The 17245-nt window shown below is 39.3% G+C and overlaps 1 protein-coding gene across 1 annotated transcript in view; it reads right to left on the bottom strand.

Moving 5' to 3' along the window:
- Positions 1-16365, bottom strand: part of LOC110287589 (solute carrier organic anion transporter family member 1A4-like) — a 59539-nt gene extending 43174 nt beyond the window's left edge. The window contains exons 1-3 of the mRNA XM_085839805.1: positions 16297-16365; positions 10935-11076; positions 9123-9255 (exon numbers count right to left, since the gene is read on the bottom strand). Of these exons, the coding sequence (XP_085695931.1) occupies positions 9123-9255; positions 10935-11076; positions 16297-16356 (335 nt within the window). The 5' untranslated portion in view covers positions 16357-16365. The remainder of the gene's footprint in view (positions 1-9122; positions 9256-10934; positions 11077-16296) is intronic.
- Between the last annotated feature and the right edge of the window lie 880 nt (positions 16366-17245).

Genomic DNA, 17245 nt, shown 5'->3' with positions numbered 1-17245 from the left:
GAAGAATAACAGATTCATGTAGAAAATAGTGTTGGAGAATTCCAAGGAGAGGAGTTGCCAGAGCATCTGAGGGAGACATCTTGGTTCCCGGACTCCACAGGTGAGAGTGTGGACTACAGAAGCTAACAGCTTCTGGGACAGGCGGGAGCCACAGAGCTTCTGAGGCAGACTCCTTTTCGGGCTCCAGACATCTGGGTACCTTCCCTGCCAGAGGAGAGGTGTCCGCCCTGCCTGGGAGGGCTTTGCCAGAGTACCTGAGGGAGCCATCTTGGTCCCTGGATCCCACTGAGACTAGTCTGCACAGGTGCAAGTTTGGACTACAGAAGCTAACAGCTTCTGGGACAGGTCCTGTTTCGGGCCTTCATCTTCTGCCAGGAGACAAGTCAGAATTCCAGATATCTGTGCACCTTCCCTGAAAGAGGAGATCCTCCCTGCAGAGAGTGCTCTGACCACTGAAACTCATGAGAGAGCAAGTCTCCCAGATCTGCTTGTAGAGAATAACAGAATCAGTAGAGGAACAAGATCTAACCAGAGACAACTATAACAACTGACTCCAGAGATTACCAGATGGCAGAAGGCAGACTTAGGAATCTTACTTACAGAAAGCAAGACCACTCACCATCATCAGAACGCAGAACTCCCACCTAAGCCAGTCCTGGGCACCCAAACACACCCGAAAACCTAGACCCAGATTTAAAGGCATATTTCATGATGATGGTAGAAGACATCAAGAAGGACTTTAATAACTCACTTAAAGAAATACAGGAGGACACTGCTAAAGAGTTGCAAGTCCTTAAAGAAAAACAGAAAAACACATCCAAACAGTTGATGGAAATGAACAAAACCATACTAGACCTAAAAAGGGAAGTAGAAACAATAAAGAAAACATGAAGTGAGGCAATGCTGGACATAGAAACCCTAGGAAAGAAATCTGGAACCATAGATACGACGATCAGCAACAGAAAGAAGAGATGGAAGAGAGAATATCAGGAGCAGAAGATTCCATAGAGGTCATCAGCACAACAATCAAAAAAATGCAAAATACAAAAAGATCCTAACTCAAAACATCCAGGAAATCCAGGACACAATGAGAAGACCAAACCTACTGATAATAGAAGTGGATGAGAATGAAGATTTTCAACTCAAAGGACCAGCAAACATCTTCAACAAAATTATGGAAGAAAACTTCCCAAACCTAAAGAAAGAGATGCCCATGAATATACAAGAAGCCTACAGAACTCCAAATAGACTGGACCAGAAAAGAAATTCCTAGCCGGGCGTGGTGGCGCACGCCTTTAATCCCAGCACTTGGGAGGCAGAGGCAGGTGGATTTCTGAGTTCGAGGCCAGCCTGTTCTACAAAGTGAGTTCCAGGACAGCCAGGGGAGAAACCCTGTCTCGAAAAACCAAAAAAAAAAAAAAAAAAAAAAAAAAAAGAAAGAAATTCCTCCGGACATATAATAATCAGAACAACAAATGAACTAAATAAAGATAGAATATTAAAAGCAGTAAGGAGAAAAGGTCAAGTAACATATAAAGGCAGGCCTATCAGAATTACACCAGATTTTTCACCAGAGACTATGAAAGCCAGAAGATCCTGGACAGATGTTATTCAGACACTAAGAGAACAAAAATGACAGCCCAGGTTACTATACCCAGCCAAACTTTCAATCACCTTAGATGGAGAAACCAAAGTATTCCATGACAAAACCAAATTCACATATTATCTTTCCAGGAATCCAGCCCTTCAAAGGATAATAACAGAAAAAAAAAAAAAAAACAATACAAAGATAGAAACCACTTCCTAGAAAAAGCAAGAAAGTAATCCTTCAACAAACCTAAAAGAAGACAGCCAGAAGAAGAGAATGCCAAAGTTAACCAAAAAAAAAAAAAAAAAAAACTAGGAAATAACAATTACTTTTTCTTAATATCTCTTAATATCAATGGACTCAACTCCCCAATAAAAAGACATAGACTAACAGACTGGCTACACAAAAAGGACCCAACATTTTGCTACTTGCCGGAAATGCATCTCAGGGAAAAAGATAGACACTACCTCAGAATGAAAGGCTGGAAAACAATTTTCCATGCAAATGGTCTGAAGAAACAAACTGGAGTAGCCATTCTAATATCTAATAAAATCGATTTCCAACCCAAAGTCATCAAAAAAGACAAGGAGGGGCACTTTATACTCATCAAAGGTAAAATCTTCCAAGAAGAACTCCCAATTCTGAATATCTATGCTCCAAATAGAAGGGCAGCCATATTCATTAAAGAAACTTTAGTAAAGCTCAAAGCACACATTGCAGCTCACACAATAATAGTGGGAGACTTCAACACACCACTTTCATCAATGGACAGATCATGGAAACAGAAACTAAACATGGACACATTGAATTTAACAGAAGTTATGAAACAAATGGATCTAACAGATATCTACAGAACATTTTATCCTAAAACAAAATGATATACCTTCTTCTCAGCACCTCATGGTACCTTCTCTAAAATTGACCATATAATTGTTCACAAAACAAGCCTCAACAAATACAAAAATATTGAAATTATCCCACGCATCCTATCAGATTACCATGGACTAAGGCTGATCTTCAATAACAACATAAATAATAGAAAGTCAATATTCATGTGGAAACTGAACAACACTCTTCTCAATGATACATTGGTTAAGGAAGGAATAAAGAAGGAAATTAAGAACTTTTTAGAGTTTGATGAAAATGAAGCCACGACATACCCAAACTTATGGGACACAATGAAAGGATTTCTAAGAGGAAAACTCAGAGCTCTGTGTGCCTCCAAAAAAGAACCTAGAGAGAGCACACACTAGCAGCTTGACAACACACCTAAAAGGTGTAGAACAAAAGGAAACAAATTCACCCAAAAGGAGTAGACAGCAGGAAATAATCAAACACAGGGACAAAATGAACCAAGTGGAAACAAGAAGAACTATTCAAAGATTCAACCAAATGAGGAGCTGGTTCTTTGAGAAAATCAACAAGATAGATAAACCCTTAGCCAGACTCACTAGAGGGAAGAGGGAAAGAATCCTAATTAACAATATCAGAAATGAAAAGAAAGACATAACAACAGATCCTGAAGAAATCCAAAATACTATCAGATCCTTCTACAAAAGGCTATACTCAAAAAAACTGGAGAACCTGGATGAAATGGACAAGTTTCTAGACAGATACCAGGTACTAAAGTTAAATCAAGATAAGGTTAATGATCTAAACAGTCCTATATCCCCTAAAGAAATAGAAGCAGTCATTAATAGTCTCCAACCCAAAAAAAAAGCCCAGGACCAGATGGGTTTATTGCAGAGTTCTATAAGACCATTAGAGAAGATCTAATTCCAGTTCTTCACAAACTGTTCCAAAAAAATAGAAGCAGATGGTACTCTACCCAACTCATTCTATGAAGCCACAATTACTGTGGATACCTAAACCACAGAAAGACCCAACAAAGATAGAGAACTTCAGACCAATTTCCCTGATGAATATCAATGCAAAAATACTCAATAAAATTCTCACTAATTGAATCCAAGAACACATTAAAACAATCATCCATCCTGACCAAGTAGGTTTTATTCCAGGGATGCAGGGATGGTTTAATATACAGAAATCCATCAACGTATTCCACTATATAAAAAAACTCATGGACAAAAACCACATTATCATCTCCTTAGATGCTGAGAAAGCATTTGACAAAATCCAAAACCCATTCATGATAAAAGTCTTGGAGAGATCAGGAATTCAAGGCCCATACCTAAACATGATAAAAACAATCTACAGCAAACCAGTAGTAAACAACAAATTGTGAGAAGCTTGAAGCAATCCCACTAAAATCAGGGACTGGACAAGGCTGCCCACTTTCTCCCTACCTATTCAACATAGTACTTGAAGTCCTAGCCAGAGTAATTCGACAACAAAAGGAGATCAAGGGGATACAAATTGGAAAAGATGAAGTCAAAATATCACTCTTTGCAGATGATATGATAGTATATATAAGTGACCCTAAAAATTCCACCAGAGAACTCCTAAACCTGAAAAATGCCTTCGGTGTAGTAGCTGTATATAAAATTAACCCAAACGAGTCAATGACCTTTCTTTACACAAAGAATAAACAGGCTGAGAAAGATATTAGGGAAACAACACCCTTCTCAATAGTCACAAATAATATAAAATATCTTGGCGTGACTCTAATTAAGGAAGTGAAAGATCTGTATAATAAAAACTTCAAGTCTCTGAAGAAAGAAATTAAAGAAGATCTCAGAAGATGGAAAGATCTCCCATGCTCATGGATTGGCAGGATCAACATTGTAAAAATGGCTATCTTGCCAAAAGCAATCTACAGATTCAATGCGATCCCCATCAAAATTCCAAATCAATTCTTCAACGAATTAGAAAGAGCAATCTTCAAATTTATCTGGAATAACAAAAAACCTAGGATAGCAAAAACTCTTCTCAAGGATAAAAGTACCTCGGGTCGAATCACCATGCCTGACCTAAAGCTTTACTACAGAGCAATTGTGATAAAAACTGCAAGGTACTGGTATAGTTACAGACAAGTAGACCAATGGAACAGAATTGAAGACCGAGAAATGAACCCACACACCTATGGTCACTTGATCTTTGACAAGGGAGCTAAAACCATCCAGTGGAAGAAAGACAGCATTTTCAACAAATGGTGCTGGCACAACTGGTTGTTATCATGTAGAAGAATGCGAATAGATCCATTCCTATCTCCTTGTATTAAGGTCAAATCTACGTGGAACAAGGAACTTCACATAAAACCAGAGACACTGAAATTTATAGAGGAGAAAGTGGAGAAAATCCTTGAAGATATGGGCACAGGGGAAAAATTCCTGAATAGAACAGCAATGGCTTGTGCTGTAAGATCGAGGATTGACAAATGGACCTCATGAAACTGCAAAGTTGCTGCAAGGCAAAAGACACTATCAATAAGACAAAAAGGCCACCAACAGATTGGGAAAGGATCTTTACCTATCTTAAATAAGATAGGGGACTAATATCACATATATATAAAGAACTCCAGAGGGTGGACTCCAGAAAATCAAATAACCCCGTTAAAAATTGGGGCTCAGAGCTAAACAAAGAATTCTTACCTGAGGAATACAGAATGGCTGAGAAGCACCTGAAAAAATGTTCAACATCCCTAATCATCAGAGAAATGCAAATCAAAGCAACCCTGAGATTCCATCTCACACCAGTCAGAATGGCTAAGATCAAAAATACAGGTGACAGCAGATGCTGGCGAGGATGTGGAGAAAGAGGAACACTCCTCCATTGTTGGTGGGATTGCATGCTTGTACAACCACTTTGGAAATCAGTCTGGCTGTTTCTCAGAAAATTGGACATAGTACTACCGGAGCATCCCCCAATACCTCTCCTGGGCATATATCCAGATGTCCCAACCGGTAAGAAGGACACATGTTCCACTATGTTTATAGCAGCCTTATTTATAAGAGCCAGAAGGTGGAAAGAACCCAGATGCCTCTCAACAGAGGAATGGATAAAAAATATGTGGTACATTTACACAATGGAGTACTACTCAGCTATTAAAAAAATGAATTTATGAAATTCCTAGGCAAATGGATGGACCTGGAGGGCATCATCCTGAGTGAGGTAACACAATCACAAAAGAACTCAAATGATATGTACTCACTGATAAGTGGGTATTAGCCCAGAAAGTTAGATTACCCAAGATATAAGATACAATTTGCAAAACACATGAAACTGAAGAAGAACGAAGACCAAAGTGTGGACACTTTGCCCCTTCTTAGAATTGGAAACAATCACCCATGGAAGGATTACAGAGACAAAGTCTGGAGCTGAGACAAAAGGATGGACCATCTAGAGACTGCCATATCCAGGGATCCATCCAATAATTAGCCTCCAAACAATGACAGCATTTCATACACTAGCAAGTGTTTGCTGCAAGGACCCTGATATAGCTGTCTCTTGTGAGACTAGGCCGGGTACTAGCAAACACATAAGTGGATGCTCACAGTCAGCTATTGGATGGATCACAGGACCCCCAATGGAGGAGCTAGAGAAAATATCCAAGGAGCTAAAGAGATCTGCAACCCTGTAGGTGCAACATTATGAACTAACCAGTACCCTGGAGCTCTTGACTCTAGCTGCATATGTATCAAAAGATGGCCTAGTCGGCCATCACTGGAAAAAGAGGCCCATTGAACACACCAAGTTTATATGTCCACATACAGGGGAAAGCCAGGGCCAAAAAAAAAAAAAAATGGTAATGGTTGGTTAGGGAAGTGGGGGGGAGAGTGTGGGGGACTTTTGGGATAGCATTGGAAATGTAATTGAGGAAAATATGTAAAAAAAAAAACCAAAAACAACAACAACAACAAAAAACCTTGATGGTAGTGGTATAGAGACAGACAAGTAGACCAATGGAATAGAATTGAAGACACAGAAATGAACCCACACACTATTGTCACTTGATATTTGATAAGGGAGCTAAAACCATCCAGGGAAAAACAGAGAACATTTTCAACAAATGGTGCTGGCACAACTGGTAGTTATCATGTAGAAGAATATGAATTGATCCATTCCTATCTCCTTGTACTAAGGTCAAAACTAAGTGGATCAAGGAACTCCACATAAAACCAGAGACACTGAAACTTATAGAAGAGAAAGTGGGGAAAATCCTTGAAAATATGGGCACAGGGGAAAAATTCCTGAATAGAACAGCAATGACTTCTGCTGTAAGATCAAGAATCGACAAATGGGATCTCATAAAATTGCAAAGCTTCTGTAAGGCAAAAGACACCGTCAACAAGACCAAAAGACTACCAACAGATTGGGAAAGAATCGTTACCTATCCTAAATAAGATATGGGACTAATACCCAATATATATCAAGAAGGTGGACTCCAGAAAATCAAATAACCTCATTAAAAATGGGGCTCAGTGCTAAACAAAGAATTCTCACCTGAGGAATACAGAATGGCTGAGAAGCACCTGAAAAAATGTTCAGCATCCTTAATCATCACGGAAATGTAAATCAAAGCAACCCTGAGATTCTACCTCACACCATCAGAATGGCTAAGATCAAAAACTCATGTAATACCAGATACTGGTGAGGATGTGGAGAAAGAGGAACACTCCTCCATTGTTGGTGGGATTGCATGCTTGTACAACCACTCTGGAAATCAGTCTGGTGGTTCCTCAGAAAATTGGACATAGTACTACCAGAGGATCCTGCAATACCTCTCCTTGGCATATATCCAGAAGTTGTTCCAATCGGTAAGAAGGACACATGCTCCACTATGTTCATAGCAACCTTATTTATAATAGCCAGAAGCTGGAAAGAACCCAGATGCCCCCCAACAGAAGAATGGATATAGAAAATGTGGTACATTTACACAATGGAGTTCTACTCAGCTATTAAAAGGAATGAATTTATGAAATTCCTAGGCAAATGGATAGACCTGGAGGGCATCATCCTGAGTGAGGTAACCCAATCACAAAAGAACTCACACAATATGTACTCACTGATAAGTGGGTATTAGCCCAGAAACTTAGAATACCCAAGATACAAGATACAAGATACAATTTACAAAACACATGAAACTCAATAAGAACGAAGACCAAAATGTGGACACTTTGCCCCTTTTTAGAATTGGGAAAAAAAACACCCATAGAAGGACTTACAGAGACAAAGTTTGGAGCTGAGATAGAAGGACAGACCATCTATCAACTGCCATATCCGGGGATCCATCCTATAATCAACTTCCAAATGCTGACACCATTGCATACACTAGCAAGATTTTGCTGAAAGTACCCAGATATAGCTGTCTCTTGTGAGACAATGCTGGGGCCTAGCAAACACAGAAGTGGATGCTCACAGCTATTGGATGGATCACAGGGCCCCCAATGGACGAGATAGAGAGAGAAAGTACCCAAGGGGCTGGGGGGATCTGTAACCCTATAGGTGGAACAACAATATGAACTAACCAGTACCCCCCTCCCCCCGGAGCTTGTGTCTCTAGCTGCATATGTATCAGAAGATGACCTAGTCGGCCATCAGTGGAAAGAGAGGCCCATTGGTTGTGCAAACTTTACATGCCTCAGTAGAGGGGAATGCCAGTGTCAAGAAGTGGGAGTGGGTGGGTGGGGGAGTGCGTGGGGGGAGCATGTGGGGGACTTTTGTGATAGCATTGGAAATGTAAATGAAATAAATACCTAATTAAAAGAAAATCCCAAGGAGATGGCACTGAAGTGACCTATAAGTTCGTATTTCACAAGTAGGAGGGGTATAAGAGACAACAAGTGCATCCCCATGACCACTTTAAGCCCCTGATATGTGTCGAGAGATGTTCATCCTGCCACTTGGCAAGGGACTTTGAGATATTGAGAAGTACAAAGTTAATCAAATAGAAAAATAAGCAATGTATAAAAAAATCAAGTCAAAAATTGAATTCCATGCAAAGAAGAACATGATTCTATGGTAAAAAGCATTTCTAGTCAAGCTAATGAAAGTAGAAAAAAAATTAAATCACTTCACACTAATGGATTAAAACCTAACTAGACATTCAGGCAAAAATGAAAGACAAAACAAAACAAAACAAACAAAACCAAAAAAAAAAAAAAAAAAAAAAAAACCTGAAAATTGTCCCCAGAAAACAGGAAAGAAAAAAAGAAATAACTCAATGTATTTCCACTTTTAGAACATTCTGTGTAAGATACTCTGATAAACTTGAAAATAAAAATCAACATTACTAAAGCATCGTTATGTCATTGTAGACCTCTTGTGACCAACATATCTAAATAGTCCTGGTGAAGGAGGCAGCACAGCCATTGACAGATTCAGAGAATCAGCTCCTGGGTCTCAACTTCACAAAAGAGGTGTCTCAAGCCTCCTTTTAACAAATGGTCTGGATGGGAACTTAAATGGGCCTGAGGACACAGGTTCACCAATTATACTGTTACACTGAAGACTGTAATTTCCCTATGAGACTTCAGTAAGATGAGAGAGCATGGTTCTCCCAGTGAGGAAATTCTGAGCGTCATTTCCTGTAGGTGAAAAGTGAACTTATAATATCAAGGACTAGAATACTCACCTGCCCATGAGAAAATGAGGTAGTGAGATTATGAAACACCCAAGGCCCATAAACATACAACCAACACCAATCACGACAGGTCTGTGCAGTTTTGTTCCAAAATAACTCACGGGTATAATCGCCAAAAGCATTCCTGGGAGATGGAATGAGAACACTTTTTCAATAAAGTCTTAGCAACATTTAGTCAACATCCTCTCCAGCTCTTTGGTGTCTAGGGCTCATTGTTTAAAAATACCTTAAGAATACAGGTATAGGGGAACATCACTATGAACTAACCAGTACCCACAGAGCTCCTTGCAGCTATATCATCAACCTAAGAAAACACATGGTAGAACTTGTGGCTCTAGCTATATATGTAGCAGAGGATGGCTTAGCTGGTCATCAATGGGAGGAGAGGCCCTTGGTCCTGTGAAGGCTCTGGGCCCCAGTATAGGGGAATGCCAGGACCAGGAATGGGAATGGATGAGTTGGGGAGTAGGGGGAGGGGGAGGGGATAGGAGATTTTCGGAGGGGAAACTAGGAAAGGGGATAATGTTTGAAATGTAAAGAAAGAAAATATCTAATAAAACTTAAAAAAGAAAAAGAACACAGGGACAGGAACTTAGGATATTTTTCACAGTGTTTTAATATATAATTATTTGTGATCCTAAATGAAGAATCTTTTCCACTCTGGAATATATTAAACGTCTCTACTCAGGATTATCTTGCCCTGTGATAACATCTTATCATGTCAGCCTCATCCTCCCATGTCTGCTCTATACAAATTCACATGGACTCATGTTTTTAAACACACTATTTAAGAACACATTTATTGCTCAACATGGAGAAGCTGGATGCCTGCTTATATTTTCACTTCTTTCTTTGGACCAGATAATAATGTTCAGAATCCTAATTCTCCAACTAGGACTTATTATCCAACTTAGATTTACATTATAGGAGTCAAAAAGTCAAACCAAAAATTCATCCTTGTGCTTCAGGAGAAAGCTTCATTCTTAAGAAGGGGATGTTTTTCAATGTTTGAGAGTGGAAAAAACAACTGGGACTTGGTAGCACAGACCCTCTGTCTACAGTTTCTAGAAGGCCAGGAGAAGAAAGTGGCAAAATAAAAGTCAGTCAGGACTACAGAGTGAGTTCAGGACAGGACTGGGCAACTTAGTGAGTACTTCCTTTGCTTTTTGATTCGAATACATTAAAGATAACTTCTCATGGAAGAAATTAAAAAAAAACTATAATTCAACTGGAAACAAGAGTCACCAGGGGTTCCATGACACTTGGTTTTATAGAGGGAACCTTTCCCTCTTCAACACTTTGTATTCTCATATGCCATTTTAGGACAGCAAATCAGGAGTTGGAGTTCATCCATTCTTCTTAAGAACTGTGTCTTGTAGAACTCAAGCCCAGGAAACATCTTTCCTAGCGACTAGGAGTGGAGAGCCATCCACCCTGCAGACAGAGTAGGGAGAGAGAAACATTTGCTCTCTTTTTTGGAACATAAATTGACCCAGGCTCCCACGGCATCCTTCTAAAATGGCCACAAAAAATTCCTTACTTTCTCTGAATTATAAAATGAGCCAATAAGATATTAATACTTTAAGTCTTCTGGCTATCCTTAAAAAAAATAACAGAGATGTTGTCAGAGTATGTGGCAGTCATTAGCTGACATCATGAGAATTCTTAAATGAGTGACTCCTTCATATCAAACTAGGCTATCCATCAATTTCAGAAAGCATGGATCTCAGTCAGATTAAATGGTCTAAAGTAGTAAATAAGAAATTATCAACATATAAAATAAGTAATTGTAAAGTAACTCACCCATACTAAAGCCCCCAGTGATAAGCCCAACTGTAGATGTGAGGAGACCAAACTGTCTCTCTATTTGTGAAAGCATGGACTTCATGTGACTTCCTGTTAGTGATTTGGATATACATGCACCTATTAATGCCAACAGAAACACCTAGGAAAAATGTTTATGAAAAAATGAGAACTTTGTTTGGTGAATATGTTTCTGTCATCTGCTGATCAAAAGCCACCGCCTGAGGTTGTCAAATGTACCCAATATAAAGAGCCCTTGAACACTCAAGGAATGTTAACGTGTAATCTCTCCTCTGCTATGCTGTCCTCACTCTGCACATGCAGGTAGAAGAGCTGGTTAGCAGTCGTGTTGTTTGATAGGTATGGCTTTGCTCTTTTATCAGTGTACCTTATTCATACAGAAAGACATGGAGTTGTTCTATGTAAGACACAGCTAGTGATGGGTCTTCAGCACGATACGGTTACCTGAAGGACAAGTGTTGTCCTGTCAAGGAAGGGAAGGAAGAGAACAGAGAACTACTCCAAAGCATTGTGTCTGCAGTAAGCATACTACGTTCTCTATGCAGGAATGAAACGTCTCTGGTTGTCTGTGCCAGTTGAACACTTTGTCCTCTTTTACTGAATTCTTGGGCACAGCAAGCACAGTCCCTCAACAGATTTCAATGGCCACAGCAAAGTGGCCTATGTCTTTTTTTCTTCCTCACACAATATGTTCTATAACACTTAATCTCAGCAGTCCAAGTGGTGTGCATGGCATAGATATCCAGAGCAGAACATTTTTGGAGTTCTTTGGGTGCAGGATAAAGGGTGGATATGCACCCATATTAACTCATATTATACTCTGTTATATTAGAACTTCCTGCTTATGAATTTATTGACAAAATCATCAATAAATTTGGATAAACCTGAGCAGATACATCTGCAAAAAAAAAAAAAACAATTGGGAAATATGAACACAAATTTCATTATAGTTGAAAAATAGATGCTTTTCTCTAACTCCAAATGCTATTTGTGGAAATGTTTCTCTTCCCACTGTCATCTTTCAGAAGATGTGACCGAGACTTAATTTTCACATAAGTTTTGTAATTCAGATCCTCTTTTGTTTTTTTTTTTTTTTTGTTTTGTTTTGTTTTGTTTTTCGAGACAGGGTTTCTCTGTGTAGCCCTGGCTGTCCTGGCACTCACTTTGTAGACCAGGCTGGCCTCGAACTCAGAAATCCGCCTGCCTCTGCCTCCCGAGTGCTGGGATTAAAGGCGTGCGCCACCACGCCCGACTTCAGATCCTCTTTTTAAAAGCAAAGTTTATCAAATTAAAAAAAATTTTTTTTGTTTCAAGAAGAAAGCTATATAATTAAAGAGCCCATTGTTGTTTCTCAAAAGTAAAAGCCAGTGGACATATTTATACATATCTCCTATATTTAAACACCTGTATTTAAAAATCTAATCCTACTGACTTTTTATGTCAGCACTCTGGAATCTGAAGCAATCTCCTTTAGAGCAGTCTTTTCCTGCTTTCGAAGGGAGTATTCTTTTTTTCTCCTTTTTTCTTTCATTGTTTATGTGTATGTGTCTGAATGTTTGTGTGTGATGAATTCATGTATGCATTTGTACAAACGTTTCCTCAGGAATTACACTTAAAAACAAACAAAACAAACAAAACAACAAACAAACAAACAAACAAACAGTGGCTCTCACCAGCGTGTAATTCAGCCAAGAGTCAATGCTGTCTCATTGGCAGCCCCATGTATTGCCTGAGTCCATATCTCCATGAGGAAGTTATACTTATGTATTGCTGTGCCCAGTTTTTTTTTTTTTTAAGATTTTATTTATTATTATATCTAAGTACACTGTAGCTGTCTTCAGACACACCAGAAGAGGGCGTCAGATCTCATTACGGATGGTTGTGAGCCACCATGTGGTTGCTGGGATTTGAACTCAGTACCTTCAGAAGAGCAGTCAGTGCTCTTAACCGCTGAGCCATCTCGCCAGCCCTATGCCCAGTTTTTATGTAGACCTTATGAACTGAACTCAGATGCCCCATGCTTTCCAAGTCTATTGAACAAGGCCTCTTCCAAATTCCCTTAAGGTTTTTCCTTTATTTTCTTTGATAGATTGCATTGATTTAAAATACTGTTTGATAATTTCATACAGATCAGATATTTCAAGTGGTATGCTTAGATTATTATTTTCTTCCTTTATTCTCCTCCATTTTTTTCCCATCAAAACCCTCATTCCTAGCAGTTTTTTCTCAAGATTCATGGGTTTTGGTTTTGACACAGGTAGCTTAATAAAAGGCTATTTGGATAGCCACTAGATTAGAACTAAGCATTGGTACTTGGTGAAGTCACCAGTTGTGCATGGCTGAAATCTATGAAGGCTGTGATTTTCTCTGTCCTTGTAGATTTTCATCTCTCTCTCTTCCTTCCTTCCTTCCGTCCTTTCTTCCCTTCTCTCTCTCTCTCTCTTTCTTCCTTTCTCTCTCTGTCTCTGTCTCTCTGTCTCTCCCTCTCTCTATTTCTTTCTTCTTTTATTCTTTTGCATTAATTACTTTATTTATTTGCATTAGATCCAGTTGCAGTGCCAACTGCTCCAAGCCCTGTCCTTACACAGCCCTCCTCTGATATCCCATCTACTTCTCCTCTGAGAAAGTGGAGGTCCCTGCAAGGGCACCAATCTGCTCTGGCATATCAATTCACTCCAGGAGTAGGTACATCTTCTCCCATGTAAGACTGGACAAGGCAGTCCAGTTATGGAGACAGGATGCAAAGACAGGCAACAGAATCATGGATAGCCCCTGTTCCATTTGTTGGGGATCCACATGAAGACCAAGGTGAATATCCGTTACATATGTGTAGGAGGCTAGGTTAAGCTTATGTATGATTTTTGGTTTGTGGTTCACTTTCTGGGAGCCCACAAGGGTCCAGATTAGTTGATTCTGTTGGTCCTGTTGAGTCCATATACCATCCTGGTCCCTCAATACTTCCCCCATTTCTTCCACAAGATTCACATCTAATGTTTGGCTAAGGCTTTCTACAATTGTTTCAGTCAGATGCTTACTGGAGCCTCTCAGAGAACAATTATGTTAGACTGCTGTCTACAAGCATAACAAACTATAATTAATAGTGTCAGAGATTGATTCTTGCTCCTGGGATGGGTCTCAAACTGAACCAGTCATTGATTGGCCATTCCCTCACAATCTCAGAATCCCTGCACTTCTTGTAGGAAGGACAAATTTTGGCTTTGTGGGTGAGTTGGTGTCCTTATCCCTCCAGTAGGAGTCCTGCTGGGTACAAGAAGTGGCCACTTCAGGCTCCATATCTCCCACTGATAGAAGTCACAGCTAGATTTATTCTCATAGACACTCTGGAGTCTCTGTGGAACTCTACAGAAACTGTCCAGTGCTCAAATTTTCTGGGTTAATATAAATGCATACTTTGTGATGTAAACCTAACCCTCAGTTTACATTTTGTGATGTAAAGATTCCATTGCAGCTATAAGAACAATAATTGTCTCTAAAATACTAAAAACCAATCAAGCAGCTAATAGAGTGGACTGTATTCTTATAAACAGCAACTGTTTTTGCCAACACTAGAGGAAAATTTTTTTCTGACTGGATTATAAAGCCATATTTACATATTAATTAACAGAGTGCTTCTGTCAGTGAACAGCCAACACTAGAGGAAAATTTTTTTCTGACTGGATTATAACGCCATATTTACATATTAATCAATAGAGTGCTTCTGTCAGTGAACAGTTTCTTAGCAGTGGCCCCAACCTTCTGTTAGGAATACCTGAAGGCTAAGCACAGGTTAAATTCTATTGGAATGTAAAATACAGATAAAAACCTAAAATATACTAAGTCTCACCCTCTCTTAAGACCCTCTACTCCATCCCTACATTTCTTTTAGACTGGATAAATTTCAGGTGGAAGGTTTTGTGGGCAGGTTGGGGCTACAGGATGTGACCTCTTTAGGTTCCATGTCCCCAGTGCCAGGTACCTCAGCTAAGGTCGCCTGAATTAACTCCTGAAATCCTCCCTTATCCCAGGTCCTCGAGATTCTCCCTTCCATTTCCCATGCTATGCAGCTTCAGATTTTTATTTTTCTCTTGGCCTTCTGTGTCTCCCTCCTGTCTCTTCCCACAACTGATCCTGCCTCCCCATTCTTCTACCCCTTCCTCTCCCAACAGGTTTTCTCCTTGGTCTGTCTCCTATGACTATTTTGCTTCCCTTTATAATTGTGATTCAAGTATCCTTGCTTGGGCTTTTTTTTTCCTTTTTAACGTCTTTGGGTCTGTGGGGAGTTTCATGTTGATCCTGGATTTTATAGCTACTATCCACGTCTCAGTGAGTAGATACCATCCTTGTTCTTTTGGGTCTACATTACCTCACTCAGGGACTGAAAGAAACGACAACCAATAACCATGCCAACTGGAAAGCAATCCCATGGGCAAGCACCCATTTATGATATTATTAATGATGCTCTGTTATGCTTGCAGACAGGAGCTTAACACAACTGTCCTCTAAAAGGCTCTACCCAGCAGCAGATTGAAACATACATGGATAACAACAGTCAAGGTTTAGATGAAGGTTGTGGAAACTTATAGAAGAGTTGGGGGATTTATTGAAAGACCTGAAGAGGTTGGGCACTCCACAGAAAGACCAACAGTGTCATCAAACCTGGACCCCTGGGAGCTCTCAGAGTCTAAGCCACTAACCAAAGAACAGACAGGGGCTAGAACAAGGCTGCCAGCCCATATGTATTGGACAGTAAGCTAATTCTTCCTGACTGCCTTGTATTATCTTAGTGGGAGAGACTTTATGTCCAAGGGTAGAGAGATACCCAAGGGGGGCCCACCCTCTCAGTGAAGAAGGGGTGAGGGGATGGAGGAAGGGAGTCTGAGGAAGGGACTGGGAGGTAGAGCAGCTTTTGACATGTAAATAAATATATAAATAAAAATCTTTAAAAAGACCATCAAAATCAGTGGTTCTCAACCCTCCTAGTGTTTGTGAGCCTTTAATACTGCTCCTCATGTTATATTGACCCTAACTTTAGGAGTATTTTTGTTGCTACTTCATAATTAATTTTGCTACTCTTATGAATTATCATGCAAATATCTGTGTTTTCTGGTAGTCTTAGATGATCTCTTTGCTCTAAATCATTTTTATAATATTTTCTAGATGAATAATCAGGGATAAACATATGTAATTATAAAACCAAATTCCCTAAGGCAAGAAATTAACAACATATTGGGTAAAGTGTCTTTCCTGTTGTAAGATTTCATGAAAACTGAGTAATACTATGAGCACTCAATATTTGTTTGAAGAAGACTTCCAGAAATATATACATAGAAATAATCCATACCTTGACCTTGGAAAAACATCTGACCCCATGGGTTAGAATCCTTGTCTCAGTTTCTTCCATGTTATTCTTTTGATTGTTTCCAGATTCAACTCTTTAAGTGTCTTACTATTCTCTTTACAAGAAAACAGACAGTTATTAATTTTTATTGAAATAAATCATTCTTAAAAACAAACAAAATAAAACAAAACAAAACCAGAAAAAAATTACAAGACAAAGTAACAAATACTCTCTTAGGGCAAGGATGTTTTATTCAGTTTCAAATCTTCTGATGAAATAACGTGATCAATAACAAATTGAAGAAAAGTCAGTTTTTATTTATTTATTTATCTATCTATCTACCTATTTATTTATTTATTTATTTATTTTATTTGCAGTTCTAAATCTCAGTTTATCACTGAGACAACCAGGGCAGGACCTCAAGGCAGCAATCTGGATGTAAGAACCAATGCAGAAGCCATGGAGGAACCCTGCTTTCTTCTTTGATTGTCATGACATGCTCAGTTTGCTTTCTCTCACAACTGAAAATTTCCTGCCCAGGGATTACCCCACCCATAGTTACATGGATCCTCTAAAATCAATCATCAATCAAGAAAATGCTTTGCTGACTAGGCCATTTGTCTCTCTCATTGGGATACTTTCTCAGTTGAGGATTCTTCTTCTCAAATGACTCTAGCCTGTGTGGTGTTGGTATAGAACTATCAAGCACAGGTGGTTCCATGGATATAAAATTTTATTCCTAACATTGAGAACCTTCCTTTGAATTCTAAGCAACCAGATAAAACCTGGGATTCTCTACATCTGTCTGTAACCCCAACACTGAGAGTACACAGAGAGCAGAATCATTCCAGTGTGCCAAGTTGGCACACTTACAGAATATTCTAGAGGAAGACATTCAGCACTGCCTTCAGGCCTTCACAATAGGCACATGCATGGACCCAGAAAGCCATGT

This window comes from Mus caroli, unplaced genomic scaffold (genome assembly GCF_978045245.1).
Source record: "Mus caroli unplaced genomic scaffold, Mus_caroli_1 scaffold_7, whole genome shotgun sequence".
Taxonomy (NCBI): Eukaryota; Metazoa; Chordata; class Mammalia; order Rodentia; family Muridae; genus Mus; species Mus caroli.
The sequence above is the reverse complement of the archived record's forward strand: the minus strand, read 5'-3'. Positions and strand labels throughout refer to the sequence as shown.